This window comes from Cyphomyrmex costatus, unplaced genomic scaffold (assembly GCF_001594065.2).
Source record: "Cyphomyrmex costatus isolate MS0001 unplaced genomic scaffold, Ccosl1.0 scaffold40, whole genome shotgun sequence".
Taxonomy (NCBI): domain Eukaryota; kingdom Metazoa; phylum Arthropoda; class Insecta; order Hymenoptera; family Formicidae; genus Cyphomyrmex; species Cyphomyrmex costatus.
In genome coordinates, this window is record NW_017278208.1 from 136,598 (window position 1) to 161,442 (window position 24,845).

General features: G+C 30.5%; 1 protein-coding gene across 4 annotated transcripts in view; it reads right to left on the reverse strand.

Moving 5' to 3' along the window:
• nAChRalpha4 (nicotinic acetylcholine receptor alpha4) overlaps nt 1–24,845 on the reverse strand; it is a 189,706-nt gene that overhangs the window by 96,236 nt on the left and 68,625 nt on the right. For all 4 annotated transcript variants that reach the window (XM_018543853.1, XM_018543851.1, XM_018543854.1 and 1 more), the window contains exon 3: nt 13,776–13,885. In XM_018543853.1, coding sequence (XP_018399355.1) covers nt 13,776–13,885 — 110 coding nt within the window. The remainder of the gene's footprint in view (nt 1–13,775; nt 13,886–24,845) is intronic.

Sequence of the window (24,845 nt, forward strand, 5' to 3'; positions counted from 1 at the left end):
ATTGCGAATATACACTCCGTTTATAATGTAATCCATAGGAAAAGCGAGGATAGCATTTCGATTACGAAAAGATTGTAATTTCTCCTTTAGTCACAATTTTTTTAGTCACGATTTTTTATCGTATTGAGAATTGTTTTTAATTTTCATGACCGTTATTAATAATCGTGTATTTGATGTATGTTTTATATGTATACAGAAAAGCGTTTTTTACTACTTCTTAAACAAATTACGTTATGAACTCTGTGTGTTACGTTTTAAATACATATTAAGTGTACAAATTAATTCTCGGCCTTTTTTGATCAACTTTGATATTTATTTATAAAAACATGAATACAAACTCAATTTTCAAAGTTCTCCCTCGCTATCTATACATTTTTTCCATCTCTCAGGCAATTGCTGGATTCCAGATCGGAAGAATGATGGTGGCTTTGAATTAATTCATCGAGGCTTTTTTCGATCTCTTGAACTGACTTGAATCGAGAATCAGTTAGTTCGGCTAAGTCTGGAGAATACGCCGCATGAGGGAGAATTTCCCAGTCTAAATCGGAGATATGGGGCCTAGAGAGCAAGGAGAGAGCAGTATCGTGACGTCTGCTTTTGTTTTCGGGGGTGAGCTCATGAGGGACCCATCGGCATTCCTTGCGAATCCTCCCCAACTATTTTAGGCGCTAACAAACGTCTTGCTGAGTTACTCCAAGTGTATTTGCAAGTTCTAATTACGTTTGGCAAGAATTTCCTTCAAAATTTCCTCCAACTCCACGTCTTCCACTTTTTTTGGTTGACCAAGGCGTTCACGATTCTCAAGGTCGAAATTTCCCCCTTGAAACTGTTGGAACCATTTTTTACTGTACGATACAGCATTCTTGCCCAAAGCCGAACAAATTATTTCTTTTACTTCAACCGCGTTTTTTTTTAAGTTGAAACGCGAAAAGAAGGCAGTGCCTCAGATGTTGCTTTTCAAACGACATCGTATTTACTGCTGATTTTTCAGATTATGTTCACAGGAGGATCAAGTATTGTACCTCATTTTAAAGCTAAAAAATGCACTTCAAAATGACTACAGAGGGGGTGGGAGAGTTCAACTTAAACGGGTTCTGAGGTCGTTGAAAGGTAGGGACCGAAAATTAATTTGTACACCTAATATTAATGTTTGAAATTTTTTATCAAACACGGATAAATAACAAGTTTGATTTAATTACATGTTTACTAGAATAATATAAGTTAAAAAAGGTAAAATTACTTCTCACGCTATTATCTTAATGCAATAAATACGAGATCAATGTACTTGGATCAGTTTAACACAATGAAACACAATTGTTTCGATTTCAATGTAGAAACCATTGCATTGTAATTAAAAGAAATCTATACTGCATCACCAGTGAATAACAGTATTGAGAATCGTACACTAGTTTAAAACATTTCCAAATTAAATGATGAAACCCGAAAAATGTTTAATCTTGTTGAAAATTGATTGCATTTCATATATTTTAAAATAAAACAATATTTGCACGATTTTTTTTTATTGAAAACAATGAAATATTAACCAATAAAATATTATATGAATAACATATAACCTTGCTGAACACTTTATGTAAAAATAACAAGTTTTTCTTTCTGACGATACAAATAAATTAAATTAAAATTTGTAGAATTATTTATTTAGAATTCTTTTTTAAAAAAATATACAGTCACTTGTATTTAAATTAAATGTTTTTTAATAGAAAAATACAATAATTACAAAAATATTCAAATATATAATGTGAAATTATACAATATATAAGTACAATATTTAGATACTATAATACTTACATTTGGATTAACGAGAAATTAAATACTAAATGATTCGGCTCATAAATAAAATTCTATAAAAAGTTTGGAAGTTTGAAACTTTAATTTAATTGAGAGATAAGTCAAGTATATAAATTTAATATTACGACCAACCTCACTCACTATCTATTTCCAGAAAATTTAATATCGAATCAGTGAGTTCTTCATTATTTTCGCATTAAATGGCTTGTTCCAAATTACGCGATATACGTGAATAAACATAAATTTGTATAGATTTGAGATAATTAAGCCCACCTATTATGGAAAATGGCACAATGCCGTTTAATCACTTGCCACACTATTATACTAAACAAATAAGCGTGCTATTTTTTTAATCATTGCAGTACCTACATAGGTACTGTAAATTTCCTATAATAAACATCGGATTAGCAATAAATATTGTCCCCTAAACCAATATATTTTCTATAATATTATGCATTATTATAATTGAGTAACCGGTACTTCATGAATAATTACATTTAGTTAATAAAAGTAGAAACAAAGAAAGAGAAAAAAAGATTAGGAAAGAAAATATTTCTAATGAAAGGAACTGATCGTTGGATTGTTATCTGTACTTTATTTATTTATTCTTATATGTTTTGTCTTGTAAAATGGTTTGTTTTATCATAAAAGATTTAGAGATTACATAAATAATAAACACTCAATTACGTAATCTACGCTATCATCTTAATTAAACCTTCTTTTAAAAGAAATCTAATATTTTAAAATAACTTATAAATTATATAAATACACAAATTCTTAATTATAAATTATATATTATAATAATTTGTAAATATAAGAATTTTCCAATAATGCGGCAAGTGGAAAATGATGTTATTGGGGTAATGACGCGTGCAGTCCACTTACCGCCGTGTTGACTGACGACGAGATTAATTCTCGGAGAAGTGTGCGTTTGTATCGATCGCTTAAGAACTTAATAGGCTAGTTTAAGATTGCCTGCGTTAGTGAGACTCAGGCTATGATCCTACGATCATTATAACGCTTTCACTCCATTCTTTAATTTACGTTTGTGCTGTAATTAAAAAATTACGGACCGTTTAAAAAATAAATTTTATTCTGTCATTGTTTATATTTCAAGTAAATATAAAATTAAATATATCTTTCATATTTATTTTAAAGCGTATTATTGTATTTTTCATTTTTTGTTAAAATGTTATTTTAAAATACCTCCAAATACTTACCTCCAATTTTTATTAAAATTTTTAAAAAGGTGTCAATTTTATATAAAAAGAAAATTTGAACAAAAACTATTTTTGAAATATTTCCAAAAGATGGGAAATAAATTAAAGTGTTAATTAGGACAGGAAATTATATTAGCTTTCTCGCGAGAAATGGATTCAACAAGAGCTAAACATGGATGTGAGAATTCATGAATAACTTTCATCTCGATAATGCGTGCATGAATTTTGAACGATGCGATATCATATTATTACTTGAAATGCACAGAATTACAGAGATATATTAGATTAATAAGCGATGTAGATTGTAAGCATCGTACGATTTATAATTAAATTGTCTCAACCTTCTCGAAGCCTTTGGCGATTGAAAGTTCAGGCGATTGTGTATCATAATTGGAATTTACTCTGTTCATCAAAAGATACAAAGCAAACAGAATAATATTTTTGTATTTATTGAATAATTTCTGTCGACCCCAATATCTTTCATTGAATGTATAGTATGTCAATATTACAAAATTCATAAAAACAATTTTGAGACATCATCAGATTCTTGTAATATTCAAATTATAAGTTGATTAAAAATTTTAGCTTAATTCTTTTTTATAAACATTTTATTAAATAATGTGCTTTATTCAATTCATTGATATTTGTATCATTTTTTCTTTTTTACGTGAGTTAGAAGCTTACTTCGCAAAAATTTATTTACTTTTAATCGTTTAACATAAGTAATTAATATTGCAATGTTCTGTAAATTAATTTTAAAATATTTACAAAAAAGCTTAAAAAATATATTTGCTATCAAAAACTTTGCGGAACATACATTTTTTAAATTATTTTTGAAACATGCAAAATCGTAATTTAATCCAGATACATATAATTTTTTTGATTATTCGAAACTAAGCAGTAAGCATACAAATTAGCGATGGTTAATTTAGTTAAAATTTAATTTAAAATTGAGCAGAGTTTTTATAAAAGATCCGCATTTTTTTCCGGTGTAATCGATAAGTTCTCTAAATAACGTAAACTTTGGAGGAAACAGGCGTTGCTGTCGACCGACCTATCGTTTCTGTCCTCCAGAGAAAGGAAAAAGCAAGTCTAGAAGCTAGAGGGTCTTAATTAAACAATGTTTCTGTTTCCCTTTACTTTCCTTTCTCTGCTTCGTTTGCCGATTAATTGGCAAGTGTACAAGAAGACAATGGATTTCAAAATAAATAAAATAAAACAAATACATTGCTCTCCAACTTTGCCAAATAAAATAAAATTATCCTACGTTTTCTATCAAATATTTTTTTCTATTAAAATTTATACATCGTCATTTTTTTTTAGAAAGTTATAATAGATGTAATATAGCAATAATGGTACGTTTCAACGAGGAAATTTTTTTTGATGAGTCAATTTGAATCAGAATAGAAATATATTCGGGATGCAGTCAATCGACGTTTCATGTTCAGACTTTTGACTCGTAATCGAGTCGACTGTTCCGAGAGAATTTTCAGGTATTTCTCTCGATATTTCTCTCTCTGTAATATGAATATTTTCTAATAAAAATTGTTAGTATTGAATATACAAGCATGATTAGTCGATATAAAAAATAATGAAATTGTTAATAATAATGAAAAATGTTATTCATAGCGATTTCAATTTTTTCGACTGTATTGTATTATAAAAGAAAGCAGAGAGGATTATTACTGCTATATCTATTGAATAATTGTAAGGTGAACTTCAGGCGCTCGTATAATCTTTTAACTTTGTTACTTAATCTTTTTATCTTCGAACTCGAGAATTTACTTTGAGAGTACTATAATCCGAGTTTGTATCTCGCGTATTGAAACTTTTCAATATTTATATCATTTTCAATTATAATAAAAATTTGTTATTTTTATTTTAATTAATAGGAAGTTTCCAACTAGGTTAATATTGATTTGACTAATATTTCTTTAAACACATAAAAAAACTAAAACTAATCTCATTATTAGTTATAAAATAAATACTATAATTTGAGATTCACTAACTTTACAACAAATTAATAAATAAAAAATCTTGTATTAAGGAAACATTTAATCTATTTTTGAAAAATATGTTGTACATTTACTTTTTATTTACTCAACATAAAAATACTAAAGCTAATCTCATTATTAGTTATAAAATAAATATTATAATTTGAGATTCACTAACTTTACAACAAATTAATAAATAAAAAATCATGTATTAAGGAAACATTTAATCTATTTTTGAAAAATATGTTGTACATTTACTTTTTATTTACTCAAATTTAAAAACTATTCGGACACATATAACATTCAATTATATTCATTCTTTTTCAAAATATTATCACTATCAATTACCGATATGTTAATTTCTCAAAATACAGATATTTCTATAGAAAATTTAATAATTAACGCAATATATAGAATATCTCATAAAAAATAAGCTTCTTTTGATTTCTTGTTAACTAATTTAGTTTGTGTACAGTTATACAAATTAATATGTTTTTGTAGTCAAATATAACAATAAGTTGTTATATAAAAGCATGTTCGTTTCTCAAAAAGTAAAGAATTAAAAATTAAGTATAAAGAGCCAACACTGATATTACGGGCATTTTCAAGCTTGATACCTTACATTACAGAAGCAAACTTCGTTGAACGATTCATGAACGTGGTGCTTATGTATGCAACTAGAGGTGCGTAGGTACGTTATTTCGCATTTCGCGCTATATGCGGTTGGAGCACGTACCGTCAATCTCGTTGCCGCGGATTCTCGGGACGTTCGCGACTGGGACGAGTTCAACCCTTTCAACACTGATCTCGGAATATAACAATGCTGTACTAAATCCACGGCAACCACTGTACGATCACGGTAACAATATACTGCGACGATCAGTGTCGCATAATTTATGCTTGTGCTGAGGCCATCCTGTGCTGTCTAACTTGCGAGTGTTAATAATGAAATTATCTTAATGTAGTACATATTTTGATATCATGGCACCAAAAGTATTAAGACATTTATTATACTTTGTGCAACATATTTATTAAAATTTACTGTATAAATGTATTTTTAGAAATAATAGCGCACAGAATGCAAGAGAGGTAATATAATATCTTCAATTCAATGTGTAGTCATTATAGCCTTTCACAATGTCCAATTTCATATACATGAGAATAAATTAATAGTAATTACTAACTGGATCACCCCTCTTCCAAATCCTGCGGAGTCGACTACACAAGGGATGACGTAAACATGACGTTTATCCAATATGCAACGTTTGATTTAACATAAATCTGCTAATACATAATGATATTATACTGACTGTATGAGCGCGCGATCGTACCGGCAACGAGGGAATTCACGAGACGTATGCGTAAATTTTCCGCTTTCGTGTAAAGCATGTTAATCATTGTTTATCGCTGCTTCATTATACAATCGTGATTCGTTAACCAGACACGGTGTAATAACTCAGCAACTTCATGATCGAGTTCGCACCAGTTAATGTATGTATTATAATTGAAAACAGATGGTTGCTTTGAGAGATGGTATATGGCTATAAAAGGGTCTCTCGTAGATAATAAGAGAATAAATATTTTAACGTACGTCGATCAAAATCTATTGCTAGGATGCAGCACTAAATAGGATATATTCGCCGCATTTATAAAAATATTATCAAGTATTATTTACTATGTTTAAAATAAATAAACTGTACCAATAAACACTTTATCCTGTTTATCATTAAGTATAAAATATTAGGAAAACAAAATGTTTGTTTTTCATATTTAAAAAACTGCTTAAAGTCCTTGTATTTTTGCCGTATATTCCATAGGGGTGGGCTATTTATAGGTGGAATGTACGGCACATAAAAATTTTACAAATAATGCTTTGAAATACGACGTAAAATAACACAATGGTTTATAAAATGTGTTTACAAAATTTTACTAAGAAATAAGAATGCTAAATATAGATATATGTGTGAATAATAGATAATAATTTTAATAGTCGTTTTCAAATTTGTTTACATTATTTTATTATAAGGAGTCCTTTAATATTATGATCGCTTTTTAATAATTTTAATTTTTTGCATATATTATAACTACATATTATAATATGAAATGTGTGTTTCAAGTAATGCGCTAATTGCATTTAATGCACCAAATCCAATCTGCGCACTTTGTGCTATGGGCTATGAATCATAATACAATATTAACATAATATAAAGGCATATAACAGGTTAATTATGGACAAATTTCCTCCATTCCTTATAGTTTTTATATAATTTCTACGGTATAAATATCAGAATTACCCTATAAAAAAAATTGTGAGTAACAGAATTCTTCTGTCTGATAAATTTAGTACTCGTATAATATTATAGTATTTCACTAATAAAAAAAAGGGAACCATCGAAACTGACTATTATCGATTTTAATGAGCTTTGAGATCTCAAAGTTTAAGGGGTGAAACACTCCCTCGGTTTTCATTCATATGAAAAATATTTTTTAAATATACATTATATTAAATATTCGTTTTGCGAATAGAAATAAAGTATGTCTATTTTTATTTATTTCTGTAAAAATGTTTGATAGAAACTATTTTTTAGAAGAACTATAATTGCCAGTTTAATTTTAATTAGTGTTCATGAATATTAAACAAAATGATCGATATTTCGTTCTAAACGATGTAGCGACCTAGCGACTGTAATTTCGTATTCTACAATATATACGTGATATTCTCACCTTTTTCAATTAATTACGATTATTACTGATCCGAACTTTGTTTCTAAATTCATCCTTTGAATATGCGAGGGCGCATATTCACTAACATTTCTATTGCTGTGAAATAACGTGCCGCTTTATCACTACGACCGAAATTATGTCTCGACGTAAAGTTTTATTAACGCAACAGAATGGTATTTTATACTCAACGATGAGAACGCGTTGAAAATAGTGTTCATAACTTTTCGCGTTAAAATCGAATATACAATTGCAATATCGATTTTATAGTCCTATGAAACTGATCGCATCGTACGATTCGTTCAAAATTGAAATATCGGAAACGTATATACAGTTGATTTTTGTGAAACGTCAAGTGAAAACCTGAAATAGAAGTGTCTAAATATCACCAAGTAGAAAAATGGATTTAATAGCTGGGAAAATATTACGTCCGTTGCAAGAAACATCATTTATCTCGCAGTTATTGCTGTGACATATTTAATCTTGCTTTAACCTCAGATTTTTAGTTACTAATATACTTTGTCATTTTAGTAAGGTCGCGAAGTCATAATTCCACACATTTCCAAAAATACATTTTAGGAAATGTATGGCAGAGTTTATAACAAATTATGTAAGTAATTAATATCAAAAATTCAAATTCATGTTATTGAAATGTACAAACAGTGTATTAAAATGATAATGTTAAAATTATAGTTTCTATTTATGCAGATGGATACGACCCAAAATATAAATTCGACGAGAATGATACAATCGTAACACACACGGTATTACTTTCACGAAGATTCGCGATATCGCATTTCGGCCGGCTCTTTGTTGGCAGAGTTTACGGTACGCCCCAATGAGAATATTTGGACACGGTGAATGGGAAACCTTTAGAGCCAGTGACTCGCAACGAATGCAAATATGTGCGAAACTCAACTTTATTTCGCGATGAGATTTAACATAGCTTTCACGAGAAAACCGGGTCTCGCAAAAATCAAATGACGAATAAATTAAATTAACCATTCAATAAATTCAGCTTGCGTCGCAGACTCTTAAATACATGATAAAAGGGTCACTTAGTTAAGCCTTTATTCCCCGTTAATAGCAGCATCCTTCGTATTGTAATTGAGAATTCAGTGCAAAAGAAGCCCTCAATTAAAATCTTAAAAATCGTTTTTTCTCTAAATGACATTTTTTGGTCGATAAAAATAAAGAAGAGGTGGGTTTCATATGTTCTATATAGTTCATAAATGTTCTCGTAACTCGCACTTGGAAGATTTTACAAACTATTGACCTCGATGCGCGCACACAAAGACTTTTTCAACGAAAAATGATTTTCCCGAGAGCATGACACACTTATATGACCTCTTTTATATCAAATTTATATCAAGTCGTCAATTTAGCGCGTTATATCTGTGCGTTTACATTTTTGAAAACTTTTCTCGCCGAGAATGTAGACACACGAGATAGTGCGGGTTTCAACGTTTAAATTTCAACGTGCGAAAATTTCAATCTCTCCGGCCAGGATATATACGTATGTGCTGATACCTTATCCAGATCACTCGTAAACCATAGCTTAGAAAGAATCCACGTAGAAAGTATGTCGTTTCCAAAAGAACACGTTACGCTTTCGTCCATTTTTTAAGTCGATATCAGTCCGGAACTCGCTTTCTGACAGCGACTCCGATAAGTCGCAACCGCCGAGTTGAGCGGTTGCTGTTAGATGAGAATTGTTTATGGACCGTAGAACGGTCTCTTCTTTTTTTCTGGAAGCAAGACGTGCGTATAAATTAACTTACATATAGAGAAAAATAACTGAATAAAAGCTACTGTATGACGATTTGCACATATCAGGTCCATTGAATAATTTATGTATTGATGCAAAGTAACATTTTTTATCTACCGAAATTATCATATGCTATAATTGTATATCATAATTAAATTAATAAAATATTTTTTTGCATTGTTTAATGTTGTTATAGTTGAATAATTTTTATCCAATTAATTTTGATTTATTTGAATGTATTATTTATTGATTTATTTAATTTTTATATTAGATAAATGAAATCAGAATCACGGAAAGAGAATGGTATCAAGTGTAAAAAGTGTTGTGATAATATTTTACAGTTTTTATCTGACTTTATTTATCTTTTCCATACAACGCTCGAAGACAGGAAAATGCGAAAATACGGTGACAAATAAAAAAAGTAATCAATAAACTAATGGTATTCATAAGAATAATGCTTTTCAATTATTGTTGATAAAATCGAAGATTATTATTAAATGACTCTGCTATTATTAAGAAAAGAAACTTTTTGTCCTTCGATTCATTAATGGCACAAATATTTTCATATTGATAAGAGATGGAAAATATTTGTGTATGAAAGGCCTTTTTCGTTATTAAACTATTATTATTAAAGAGTAGATTATTATATAATTTATATCAACTTTATTTGAAAAACATTTAAAAGTTTATATATGAATCTGGAATATATTAAAAGAGAACGAAGTGTTTCGTTATTTGACTTTCAATTGTTCTTCAAACAAATGACACTTATTTAATGTTACGCGACGCGCGCACTCGAGTAACTTTATTTCTTTTAAAAATAGAAATATATATCGGAAACACGCGCGTGTTTTAAAGCTGCAATATTTGAAATATTCCGTGAGTAGGTACGGACAACGTTTACTTTCCGCTTCATGGTGCTTAATATTCACGATCTATATATATGGTATGTAGATTCGATATCAGCGATGCTTTTGCATCGAATACAGAAAAGTGCGGGCCTTTACGCGAATTATTAATGCTTTAAGATCGATATAAAATGTCGAGTAAATTATTTTATCGATAGAATTCTTTCTTGGCAATTTTTTTCGCTACATAATAGTGGAAAAATGTAAAAGCTATCATCTGTTACAGAAACAGATCGAGATAGTCATGAAAATTGTGTTTAACAATATGTTGGCGAAGTACATATACATATAATATATTCACTATCATTAAATCTCTCCAAATGTTGCAGCAGAGGGAGAGAGCAATCAAATTTTCAATTAGTATTACAACTTGCGATTATTTTATTATCCCGTTTTAATCAAAATTAGAGCCTGTCGATTTTAATTTTTTTTTAAGTATAAATAAGTATCAAGATAATGAGAATATACATATACTGTGAATGTAGACTGATTATAAATTAATAATTGCTGCATTAAGTATAAATGTTCTGATAGTTTAAGGATCATTATTTTTGTAGTAATATTTCGTTATATTATAAGAAATCAATAAGAAAAATACAGAACACGTCACCAAAATACGCATTAATATTAAGAAAAATGAGTCACAAGCGATAGAATAGAGAGCAATAAAGCAATACAGGAAATTTTTACTGTGTTCCTAAATTTTACAAAATCTTGTCACGTACTCTCTCTCTTGAATATATGTATAATATAACCAAACAAGACATTAATCGCTAATATAATATCTACAATGTTAATTATTTTTAAATATAATAAATATTTACAAGAGCGATAAATTTATTTATTTATTAATTAGGTAAATGAACGAAATATTAATTCAAATCATCGTCTGCATGTCAATTTTACCATCGTTTTGACGAACAAATGAAAATCTTTGTTTTCATTATCTTTTTTTTTTTTTATTAAATCGAGAAATAACCAGAAATTGCTTTTTATTGCCTACAATCGCGTAATTTTTCGGTCTTGAATATCGTATCCTGAATAGACTTGTATAAGATTGTAAAATTGTTTTTTTGACGACAGAATCGAGGCTGTTCAGCATGACATTTCTTCGCGATTCCCTGCGGTCGTGATGTCCCGTTTATCGGGACCCGTTCGCGCAAACATTTCACCGCAGCGCCCATGTTTCATGCGATATGAATAATAATCTATGGGATGACTACATCGCTCGCATGCCTGACACGAGCGTGAGCCAAGGATTTGTAACATGCGATTTTTTTGACATCTTAATTAATCTTAATTGCAATAATCGCATTTTATAGCAATAAGATGACTCTAAGTATTTTGTAACGCAAGCTGCAAATAAATATATCTTGGTTCATTTATAACACTGAGATTATAACGATTTCAATCTCGAACATCGACATCCATGAACGAATCATTCCATTACATTTCTTGACACTTACAACAACAAAACGGTTCAAAGTGTTAATTGTGAAATAGATGTAAGTACGTCTAATTACAAATTCCGTGGCAATTTGGCGAAAAAGCTCGCGTAAAGCTCTCGTTCGTTAGGCGACAAGAGCGGCAAAAGTTACGCAAATGTGTACAGACAATGTCGGTGAGGAATGTTGAAGACCTAGTATGTAATTACAAGCAAGGATGCGCAATTCCGCGGCTGTAACTCTTCGCAGTTGTAGGACCAATTTTGCGTGCCAAGCGTTTTACTTGTAAAAGCACCGGAAGTGTCTCAATTATTATGGTAAGAATTCTCTCGGGACAATTTATCGCGCAATAAATAATGTTATTGCTCGTAGTAGCAGAACGTTCGGCACATGTTTTATTCAACAGCCACTCGGTACTCGCAAAGGATCGAGGAAGCACGTGAATCGTTGAAATCATCGAAATCGTCTCCTTGAAGTAGAAAAATCTTTGTTGTATTTTATCGTATTACTATATCATCATACTGTATTATCATAAATTTTCATTCTTCGTCTTTATGTTTATTATATATTACAACGTTACCGAAATATTTTGCACGTATTATATCATGTAGGATTATTCACGTAACTATATATTGTAATGTATCATTAAACTTTGAAAAACGTGTATCTATTTATTAATGAGAAATACGGAAATGTTTATGGCACCCAATAAAACAATACTTACATAAATGTTTTTCTTATATCGTGCATTTATGTATATATTGATAAAGAAATTACTACCAATATGAATAATTTTCTTATACACAATGACGTGTGTCAAGTAATTTTTATTCATTTGTTTCTTCATGAAGCTCAAAGAGCTTGTATAAGCACATGATTATCTGCACACGATATATTTTAACATAACTAGTCCTTTTTTTAAATTGTCAGTACCTTTATGCGATTGATATTTAAAAAATGAAACGCATGTGTAGATTGATTTTTGCACGTTATTTATTCATCTGATTGAAACTTTGTATACTATTATCTGATTTACTTTGAAGATGTTTTTTGAAATTCACGAGCTTCCAAAAATTACCGCGAATTGTACTGTGTCACATTTTTCCGTAACTTTTGAAACGATGCCGCGGCGCGAGATGTACCGCCCGCATCGAATATATCGTCCTACTCTGAAATGCAATATACACGACAATGGTACCTTCCTCGTCGGGGTTGAGTGGACACTCGTTTTTCGTTTAGTTTCATTATTCATCACAAACAGTTACATACTGGTACGCACATGCACTACCGATATGCTATGTGACAAATTAATTTAAGTTAACTTGTGGTGTAAAATTACCTTCAAACAATTTGGAAACAAATGTATACGTGTTATAGAAAATAAATTTTTATAGTTTCGCTGCAATTCTGAAGGAAAAAAAGAATCTACTTAAATTAAACAATTAAAAGCTACAATAATAAATCGCGGTTATTTCAATATATGAAATTTATCCAAACTATAAATCAAATAAAACTTAATAGTTACAAATCGTTGTAAATACATAAATCATAATTTTTATTCTAATTTTTATTTTTCTTTTTTCCGAATAAAATAGAATACGTATCGCGTATATAAAACTTAATTAAAATTACCATACGATCAATATTACGGATTGTCATATCATGCGCAATAAAGAAGGAAACGCGCGTACAATATTTCAATACTGATCACAATTTGCATCGCAGATCAGCACACAAAACCACTATGTGTTAAACGTGTGCCCGCTCGACCCTCAGTTTCTCTCTCTCTTTCTCTCTCTCTCTCTCACTCTCTTGGCAACATGCTGTGCCACTACAATATGTATATATATCAGATCAATATGTATCCATAATAATTAAAATTCGAAACAAGACGTAGCTGATGAACTCACTTGTTGTAGAGCACTATATCAGGCCGCCATATGTGATCGGACGGCACGTGCAACATTTGAACTCCACCGTACTCTTTAGGCTCCCATCGCAGTTTGTAGTCGTACCATGACTTGAAACAGCCAATACAAGAAATATAAACATATTATTGATACGCTCTTGTTAATGGATTGCGTATAAAGTCTATAACATGATTAATAACGCATCGTGGAATTGTAAATAAGTGGGAGTGCAAATCCATTCGCGATAATTACAATTTCTTATAATCGCGATTAATAATTGCTATTTTCCATTAACATTAATATTAATATTTCATAACAGAATCTTTGTTCAATACTTCCGCACCAATAATTAATAAATAAAAAGTAATAAATCTTCCGCAAATAAAACTTCATAACTAACGAAATTAAATTTTGTAATTAATTTTACAAGTATTGAAATAAAATATTATCTTAACGTAATTTTAACATGAAACTTAATTCCAGAAATATGAATCGCTGAAAATTGAAAATCTGTAATAAATGATAATATCGAAATTTATGGAAAAAAAATTCCGTATTATATCTAATAACGCGACGACAGGTATAAACTATCGATTATACACATCAGAAGTTGCAGCACTTTTCAGATGGATTTTTCTGGAATGCAATCTGCTCATCGAGCGATTGATTCTTGTTATACTTATGGATCTAATCATTTAAATTCAATCGATCTACAATCAAGACTGACGAGTTCCAAAATCCATCAAAAAATGTATTGCAACTTTTTAGTTGATGAGTGTATATGATACACACATACATTCACACACACACAAACAGAGTGTAATTAAAGTGGAGTAACAAATTTCGGCGCTGAGCTCTCCACAAAATATGAAAAAAATTCATAGCTATATCCGTAAACTCACTCAGCTCAAAATATTAATAAAGAGAGGAAAATAAGAATATATTATTTATTATTTTATTTAATATGATTTTTATTTTCAATTTTTAATTTTAAGAAATATTCGAAGTCTCTTATTTGTTTCGATACACAGAGAATTTGATCATGGACTATCGCACTTTTCCAAAGATCCCGGAGCAATTGCAAATGGTGTCACAAACATCAAAGATGCATTAGCGTAGTACATCTTCATTGACGATTGGATCTTCATAATAACTAAGGACTAAATATCCTAGCAAATAAAAGTAGAGGATTTAAATCAGGTAATCATCGTGAGGACCATGTATTTTTATAATACTTTGTATAATTTATAATAATTTAATAAAATTTATAAATTTTTATAATTATTTAATAAAATTTATAAATTTATAATTATTTAATAAAAAACTTATATTAAAAAGAAGAGTTGATGTATTCATTTCTATATTTGACTGAACTTTTAAGATGCAATAAATTGTGTGCAATGTAATATAATTTCGATAATTCCAATCTACATTTTGCTTTTTCCTCTTTTTCACCCAGTTGTCACCCTAAAGCCCAAACGTAATTTCTTATTATAATGATTTCTGTTGCTTTGTAAAGTGATAAAAGCCACATTCCCCGAAGGTTACTGTCGCGGACTAAAACCCGAGAGACAGTAGTACATTTTTCCACGCAAATATTTCTTGTCGGCATTTTCTCTGAAAAACCCATTCTTTGTCTGTGATTCGAGGGGGAATTTATTCCATACGACTGGTGAATACTCGAGAAAGCTGCTTTTATGTATTTTCTCTCACATGTTCTTTACATTCGTTCGTTTGCTGGTAAAAATTTTATTAGTAATAATTTTAAAGATCTCAAAATGTCACATTTCTAATATCAGCCTTTGTCACTAGTAATTGAAATCTATTAAAATACATATTTTCAGAATCATTACAACTAGATATACACATATAGAAATTGTATGTTCTAAATTGAAAAAGATTTTAATATTGTATACAGAATTTTGGATAATTTTATATCATAGAATATTTTACGCAACAGAAGAAAATCCTTTTCGAAAATATAAAATACATAATTTCAAGTATCCACTTGATACAAGAAAATCATACAAAATGTCATAATCTGTACGCGAGTCACGTAATGTTTTCTTCCATGGACACGTATGTACACATACTGTACAGACAGTTTTGCCGGACACGTGACGCGCGTACTTCGAAAAGGATTTCAATTTGTTTCACAAATGCGTCAAGTGAGAATCTGATAATTTTATATTCTTTGTTTGTATCTCTTTTTAATTATTCATTGTTACAAATCTTATCGCATAATAATGATTAACGCAATTTTCTATATGTGGTTGTATAATTATATAGTGCAAATAAAAATAAAAATTTTACTTTACATCGTAAATGACAAATCACGATCCTTTTTCATAAACGTAATTTCTAAATGAGCCAATTAAATCTGTTGGTTGATAATTGATCAATTTTGTAGTTAATCGTTAATATAGATACGTTTCAAGTGATTATTAATTATGTAATAATAATTATATAATTACATTTATCAAATAACAATTAATAAATTACAGAAATAACCCCTGATTATTCCTGTTATTCGTTGCTCGTGATTATTCATCACATAGTTTATCATTAATTACTGATTAAATATTCGACAAGATTTAATTATTACTGATTTAAGTTTCGAATAATTCTAATTTTTATGTCTTATATGGAAAGAATAATTAATGAGGTGAAGGACAATGAGAGTCAATTCGTAAGTAAACAAAAAAGCGATTATAACATTAAAAATATATATGAATTTTAAAGAAAAAGAATACAATAAAATATTTAGCCGCTTTTGACACAATTAAAAATTAGAATATCGGTCAATATATATTAATATAAAAAATCGCTCGATGTAAAATGTCGTAAAATGTAACAAGTTTCTAATTTTTAATTGTGTCAAAAGCGGCTAAGTATTTTATTGTATTCTTTTTCTTTAAAATTCATATTATATTTTTAATGTTATAATCGCTTTTACTTAGGAATTGACTCTCATTGTCCTTCACCTCGTTTAATTATTATTTTCATATAAAGAGTCCTTCAACTTTAATTTTATTTATATGGAAAGCTAATAAACAGAAGTGTAATAAATAAACTTCAAAATAAACTATATAATTATCATATTGTTTATAAATCATGTAAATGATTTATAATACATTGATATGAGAGATGAGACTGTTGTAATAGGAAATTCATCCTTCGCTTCGCACAAGGTACTGCGGTAGGAAATAGCTGAGGGTTGCAGCTATTTACATGTCTATTAATCACGACATATTGAGGCACATACATATATACGTATGACAGCCATCCTAATTATGTGAAACATTCACATAGATTCGTGAAACACTCAGCGGTGCACTCGGTTTGACGTTATGCGTGTACTTATACATCCTCAGGCTTCGCGGCATTGTGCCATCGCTAATATAAACCGCGGTTCAAGTACCATAGTTACTAATTAGTTCACTTATGAATCAATTATTTCAATAGACTCAGTGTTCAGTCACCAAAGCCGCAAACTTCAAATTCATGCGGAAATACCTATCTGTGCAAGCACATAATCTTCTTTTGCGTATAAATTTCTATTTAAGAAGATTAATTAATACAAATTAAATACGAGAAGATTCTATTACGATTAAATTTTGATTGACAATATATATATATATATGTATATGTGTGTGTGTGTATTTTAAATAAATTTATTTTGGAAACAAGTCAAGATAATATTTTTTGCAACATGTTTTATACAGATTTTAAGGTGCTACTAGTATTTTAAAATCTTTAAATTAACAATCCAATTAAATTTCAAAGGATCATTAATATTTCAGATTAATTGTGTTCGAAGTCTGGTCGCGCGCAGTCATATTCCTGGTCAGTCATATTATGTACTTTAAATTTATTTAAAGTATATACTATGAATTAGTTATTTAACTAATCTTTGATCGATTTTAAATACATTAATTTAACTTTGATTGTAATTGTTTGCTTTTTTCGTTCTTAATTAAGATATCCATATAAAAAAAAGGTTCTATTTCTAATCTTAATAAAAAGATTAATTCATATTGCTAAATAATATAGTAAAAGTATATATTTATAAGTTACGTGAAGTTATAAAAAAATTCTATTATTATTCACATTCCGCTACTTCCTCATAAAAATAACGATATCCTTTTATGTTTGAGGTAAATTTAGCAGAAAATGTATGCGATTTTAAAACAACGGAAATAGTAAATCTATGTTAAAAAAAGATTAATGCTTTTTTTCAATCGCGTTTTAAAAAGTGGTATCACGATAAAGACCCATTGTATGTATATCATATTTATGTCTATCGCGTTTTACATCATATATCTTCGCTGTTAAAAATTTGGCACGCACTCCAGAGTTTGACATTTGCGGTATCATAAATTACTTTCGCGCCCTGTGATAATCCTGCCATTAATATATTTAATACTCGATACGACGCAACCTCTCGTTATACGGTTTATGCGTTTGGAGGGTTCGTATAGATTATGAAGTATGTTGATTTATGGACCAACATCTGGCCCTGTTAAGTAAATATTCACATTTTCACATATCAAGTTACAGCATTATGTCAGTATGATCGATTGTGTGCTTATGCATATTTTACTAATTAAATATTAAGAGGCACGCGCGATAATAATTCTTGCCATTATTATGCATCTAAAACCATTCGTATGATAAGCAAATAAATATTATAACGTCTTTTTTTAAATATTTACTGAAAATGTTTATTGTATTAATGAAAAGTTTGAATGAATTAAAGGATAAATATGAGTTATAAAATGATTATTAGAATTTATTGTAACAATAAATATGTACACTGAAACAATCTGCCATGGATTTATTATGATAATAATAAACATTTTTTAAAAATATATATGATAAATTCGATTATTAAGTTAATGTGCAGACTTTATTAACTTAATAAAACAATACATTGATATAATGAATATATTTATCATTTCTATAAAATTTTATAATAAAACACATCTAATAAATGAATTTATTGAATTTATGAATTCACGTATCCTGAAAGAACGAATTTGTTCATTGATTTAATTAAATGTTATATTAAGTTATAATAAATTTAAGTACAGCAAACCCGTGTGAAGCTGGCCCCCCAATATTAAAAAATCGATTTTTCTCTTCATGCATTCGTTTGCTCATCGTTTGCTCACGAATGCTCAGTTGGAATTTTCGTTTGCTCACTCTCAGTTCAAAAGATATACGAAAATTATGTTTTGGGGGACCAACTTCACACCCCTCCAATATTAAAAAATCGATTTTTTTCTTCATGCATTATTTGCTCATCGTTTGCTCACGAATGCTCAGTTGGAATTTTTGTTTGCTCACCCTCAGTTAAAAATATATACGAAAATTCTGTTTTTATTATATTATAAATTCAATTATTAGCTCTATTCTCAATATAATAATATTCAGAATATTTATATTAAAAGTTTATTGTATCAATGAATTTTAAGTCAATAAACACCATTCATTGATACTACAAATAAGATAATTATAATTTTTTCGGTATTGATTACGAGAATTTTATTATTGCACAATTATATTATGACAAAATGACAAATGGAATTCTGTCTCCAATTGACAGACTGTCTAAAATGAGCCTTAAAACAAATAAAATTTCTAAATTATTCAGTTGGCAAAAACTATTCCGACCATGAAAAGGCTGACGGCAGTCGCTTTGCCGAGCAAAGGTCATCAACCCCATTGAGTCTACAATTTTCCCTCGCTCATTCGTCCTTTCGTTCCTCGGTGTTTCGCTCGATTGCGCCCGGACACGCTTGCATATATACATAGGCATACACTTGCAACTTGCAAGTACATGCGCACATACAATATTACAAGAAGAGCAACCGTAGGAAACATACATGTTCTGTATGCCAGAAAATATCGAAGCAGAAAATTGTGTATCGGGATTGTGCGGGATTTCATGGATTTCGAGAGAAGCAAGTAGCCCTCAAGAGAAAATAGCTTGTTCAGAGAACAGGAGGACAGAGGAGGAATGAACACATGAATCTATCGGCATATAGTATCTCGAACGAAATATATTTCTCGATAATAAGAAAGAAAAAGAAATGATCTGTCTTGAAGTCTTTACCGTGTCGAAATATACATATTTATGTGCTCGACACTGCAAATTCTATTGTAAGTTACAAGTTTTTGTTTATTCGTTAGAGTGACGTTTAATTGTAGTTTGCTAGTATTTTGATTGACAGACTCTGATTTTTCGAGTGTCTGAGTGATTTTTCGAGAACTTCTTTAAGTTACAAGAATACAGCACAAAAGATTGGAAGAATGGGTAGGTTAAAATTTTGACAACTGATCCGAAATAACAAAGTGTGATGCTTATACCTCTGCCTACCAGTACAGATCATTAAAGATCATTGAACCTTTTGATAGAATCGATTATAATGCATGTATAAGAGAAAATAAAATAGGTTATAAATATTACTTATAAACTATCTTCGTAAATTTTATTCTCATAAAACATCACTCGTGTGTTCAATTTATTAGATAAAAGAAAAAGTATCTGATATTGAGCTGTAAAAATAAAATTTGAAAAACGAAAACAACATTAAATAAATAAGCGAAGAATGTCATAATAACTTTTGTGTGAATTTTACAATTTTAGAGAAGAAATTAAGATTTAAGAATATTTGCTTTAAATTATTGTCATAAATTATTTCTATACCATACAACAATTTTTATACTATTCACAAATTGTAAAATTAATAAAATAATTAGAAATCATCATTTAATGAAAAATTAATTTAGTGTTAATTGATAATGTTAATTTGAAAATAAAATTATCTTGTAAACTTTTTAATTAATAAAAATGCTTTTTTGAATTATAATTAATAACAAATTTTAGAATACAGTTACAATATCTATTACAATACGTATTATATTTTTCTTATTGCATCTATATTAATAAATACAAAATAACAATGTTAAAAATTAATACTATTAAATAATTTAATAAAAATTTTATGTATTTTATTCTGCGTAAACTTTTATTTGCTTAAACTGTAAACTCTTTGTCTACGTTAACAAATAACTTGTGGTTGGAAAAAGTGTGATATGCGGACAGCGTGCCGTGTATTAATTAACGCTTAAACTAAATCCTTGCAGATTTCACCATTTATGTCGCTGCTGCCACGAACTGGTCGTAAATTACATATTTGGACAGCGTCGTGCCAAAATGCACGTCTAGTTTTATGGTAACTGTGTATATAAATATTAGCATTTTCGCGCGTGGGAAAATGGGTGAAACTCAGCGGCTGCATCAGACGCGTCCGAAGCTAAATGTGCTTCCTAAAATTCCAGTGGCCAGGATCGCTATGTCACGCAGTCGGAAAATGCACACGAACAACGTTGTGAAAATATTCACATCATCGTTTAAATCGCATTACACAGCCTGAAATATAATTAAATTATTACTACTTTATGCGTTCTTTACAGATCGAATTTTTAAAATTATTGAACTTATATATAGTATTTTATGATTTCTATCTATACAGTAATTTTTTAGTTGATTAAAAATCACACGATGTTAAACATTAAGAAGTTTTAATAATAGAAATTTCTATTTTACGAAATTTCATTAGGATTTATATATGCGAAATATAATTTTGTCTTTTTTTTTTTGTATGACATAGACACCAATATTGTATTTCGATGAGGAGGAAATTTTGCAGCTAAATGATAAATTTAATCAAGATATGACTCGGCTTCCTTGCAAAACACGGTAGGAATAATTTCGTTCGAGAAGGGAGCTCGAGGATCTCCTCTCGTGAGAGAAACTTCGTGAAAATTCGATTGCCCCGCGGCCGTTAATTAGTGGCCAATTATCGCAACGAGAATCTGCAGATGGTGCGAGACCCAACGGGAATTTCTTCCAGACAGGATTCAATCACAGTATTGAGAGGTCTAAAGAGAGTTCAACGTTTTTAGGAGACTGTTCGCAAATTAAGAGATTGATGAAAAGTAAAGTGGATCGTTCGCATCTGAAAACGGTTGTTTATGTCAACTACGATCGATTGAATTCAAAGTTAAAGAAGCATATCAATCTCTCGTGATTAATTAAGTTTTCGAATCTAATTAAAACTAAAACGCAGTTTATACTTTTAAAAACTCGATACTGAATATATACGATAATTATTAAATGATAATCAATAAAATAAATAAATAAAATGATAATCAGATTCGAGTAAAATTTTTTTACGCAATATAAAGTTTTAAATATATTTGAAAATTTAGATCAGAGCGTACATCTAAAATATGTAAAATTTAAAACTAGGTATGCTTAATTTTTAATTACGCTGAGTTACGCATTTTATTCCCTATGCCCTATGACGTTACATTGGTATAGAAAAATATTTTAACGTCGACAGTTTAACCTGATTTTATTTATTTACGAGTTTGTCTTTGGAATCTCGGAAAAAAGTTGTCATATAAATTCGAGAATTGTTTCAGTTGGCGATTATGCGTCCGTGCAATCAGCGGAAATAAATTCGAGCACGAGTACGAATGTTTATGTGCGAGCTGCATTTTTATGTTCGGCGTTGGCGAACGTAAATGAAGTTTAGATTTATGTGTTTTTCGGTGTGCTTCGTCGTGAGATGAGAGGGAGACTAGCAAAAGAGGGTGGAACGTCGGAGTTGTTTTCGGAAGCGGAGTCGATAGCACCTCTCTCGATGCAGCTTCTCCCTCTGCGACGATGCAGCTTTCTCTCCCTCCTCTCGCCTCCGACCCTGATGGGGTGGAAAAGTGCATCCGCCTGAAAAGTTACGCGAAACCAATCTCTCGTTTCAAAGAAGAAGCTCCGCTGAGAATTTCGAGTGACGACGCGACGTGGCAATTAACGTCCACGAATTGAATCGGTGATCTCGAGAGAGGCGCGCGAGTCAGCGACTGACATTGCGAAGTTTACTTTCGAGAAGTTAAAAAGTGAGCCTAATAAGGGATGACGTTTTTAGCGATTACATTGATTAAGTAAGAAATGAATCTGAAAAGGAACGGGCTTGCCCGGGCAAATAATTGGCACGCTGCTAATAATTCGCGATGTTTTCGCGAGGATCGGTCACTGAGATAAAAGTAAAAAGATTACGCTCACAAGACGATCGAATAATCTTGCTAAAAACTTCTCGTTTTTTTAAAAGTTCTCCAACTCCCTAACTAGTAGCACAAGAGAGACATAGAAAAAGTTATATTTACGCATCCCGGAGGAATCTATAACTACATAAAGTTCAAACAGAGAGTAAGCTTCCGTGCGACTAACTGGACTAGTTCTCCCATGCGATTCGACGACAAGTCTTGTTTTATTTAACACCTCGGCCGACGACGGCGTGCTAAAAGACCATGTTTCGCACGGAGGTAAACGTGCTGTCGTAAAAGTCGACTTTGCGCAGAAGGTGGCGATAACCGTTTTGGTTCATGGTGTACGTTGATACCACGATCGAGCACAAAGTTCTAGTCCACGAACATGACGAAGGCGTTGCTTCCGTTAGGAAAATGCAAGGAGCGCTAACTTCAACATTCGCTTCTCGACATTACCGTGTATCGAAAAACTTTTGCGAGCATAAACGACGTTATTACCAGGACGTTATTACTGCCATAACACTATAATCGTATTGTTTAATATCTCAGGCAACGAAATGGAAATCGAAACGGAAAAAGATTTTTCGATTAAAATACAAGGAGAAAAATTGTAAATCACACACACAACATGGTGAACGGATAAATTATGTTGTAAGACAGAGAATCATGCGCATCGAGAAAAAATTTGCAAGATCCGTTTGCTCAACGTTGCGAGAAAATTTACTTGGCGCGTTGTCGTGCGGAAATCTTATAACCATATGAAAAATCTGATTTATTGTAAGCGCTCGGTGTATATATTGCACGTACACGTTGTACGTAGGTAGCGCACACTTCCGCGAACGCACGCGTGAGCTTCCTGCGGTAACAGAATTTCGTAAAGCAAGTCTTTGCTGTTCGCTCGGGAACCCGATTTATTTATACAACGACGTTGGCTTGGGACGAGGGAAGGATAAAAGATTATCAGTCACCTGAAGCGTAATACGCATTGTCGGCATGCTAACATTGTTATCCGGTATCGACACGGAGAATCGAAAGCCAGACTGATGAGAGCGAACGACCTCAAAGTGCAAAAAAAAAAGAGAGGAAAAGCAAAGGTAGAGATAGTGATGGGAGAAGAAAATAATGGAGCGGAAAGAGAGACACAGAGAAAGGAGAAGAGTGGAAGCTGAACTGTGAGCAATGGATAAAGAAGGAAGAAAGACCGAGGAGGGGTAGTAAAGAGAGTTCTAATGGGTAAAGAAGCAAAACAATAAAGAAATAAGTACGAAGCCAGAAAATGGCAGAGAAAAAAATAAGACAAATTTAAATTGAATGTAAAACGTGAAAAAGGGCAAGGAAAATAAATAATAGATAATACGTTATTAGGAAATAGTAAAAATGAGAAAGAAAGCTTATACACATATTGTGTGTATGCAGTGTATGTGTATGTCATAGAGAATTATCAATTATTGAGAAAAAATAAAGAAATATAATGATAGACCTTAACTAGTGCCTAATAAACATGTAAGTGATATGTGAGCATAAAAACAGCAGAAAAAAAAACATGGGCCAGAAGACATGCTTTACGAACGAAGTATTTGCAAATGGGATTGATGTTGTACTGTCACTGTCAATTTATCTTTGACGTACCGGCTGCTGTGTCCGTCTAAATCACTAAAAAAAATCACTAACACAAAAAGAGATTTTGTTACGGACTAAGTTCTCGTCCTCGTTCTTGTTCGAAATATCTGTTCCACTACCTGACGAAAAATCCAGCGAAATGAGCTTGAATATTTTCTTTTCATAAAGTTCGCAAATTTACAAAACATTAAGAGAGAATCAAATAAAATGATAGTTCGAGAGTGCATTATTATTGCAATTATTTGAAAGAAAGAAAAAAAATAATTTAACAATATTAGTTATTATATAAACAATGAGCTGTGTTTTAAAAATTAATATTCTATATATATA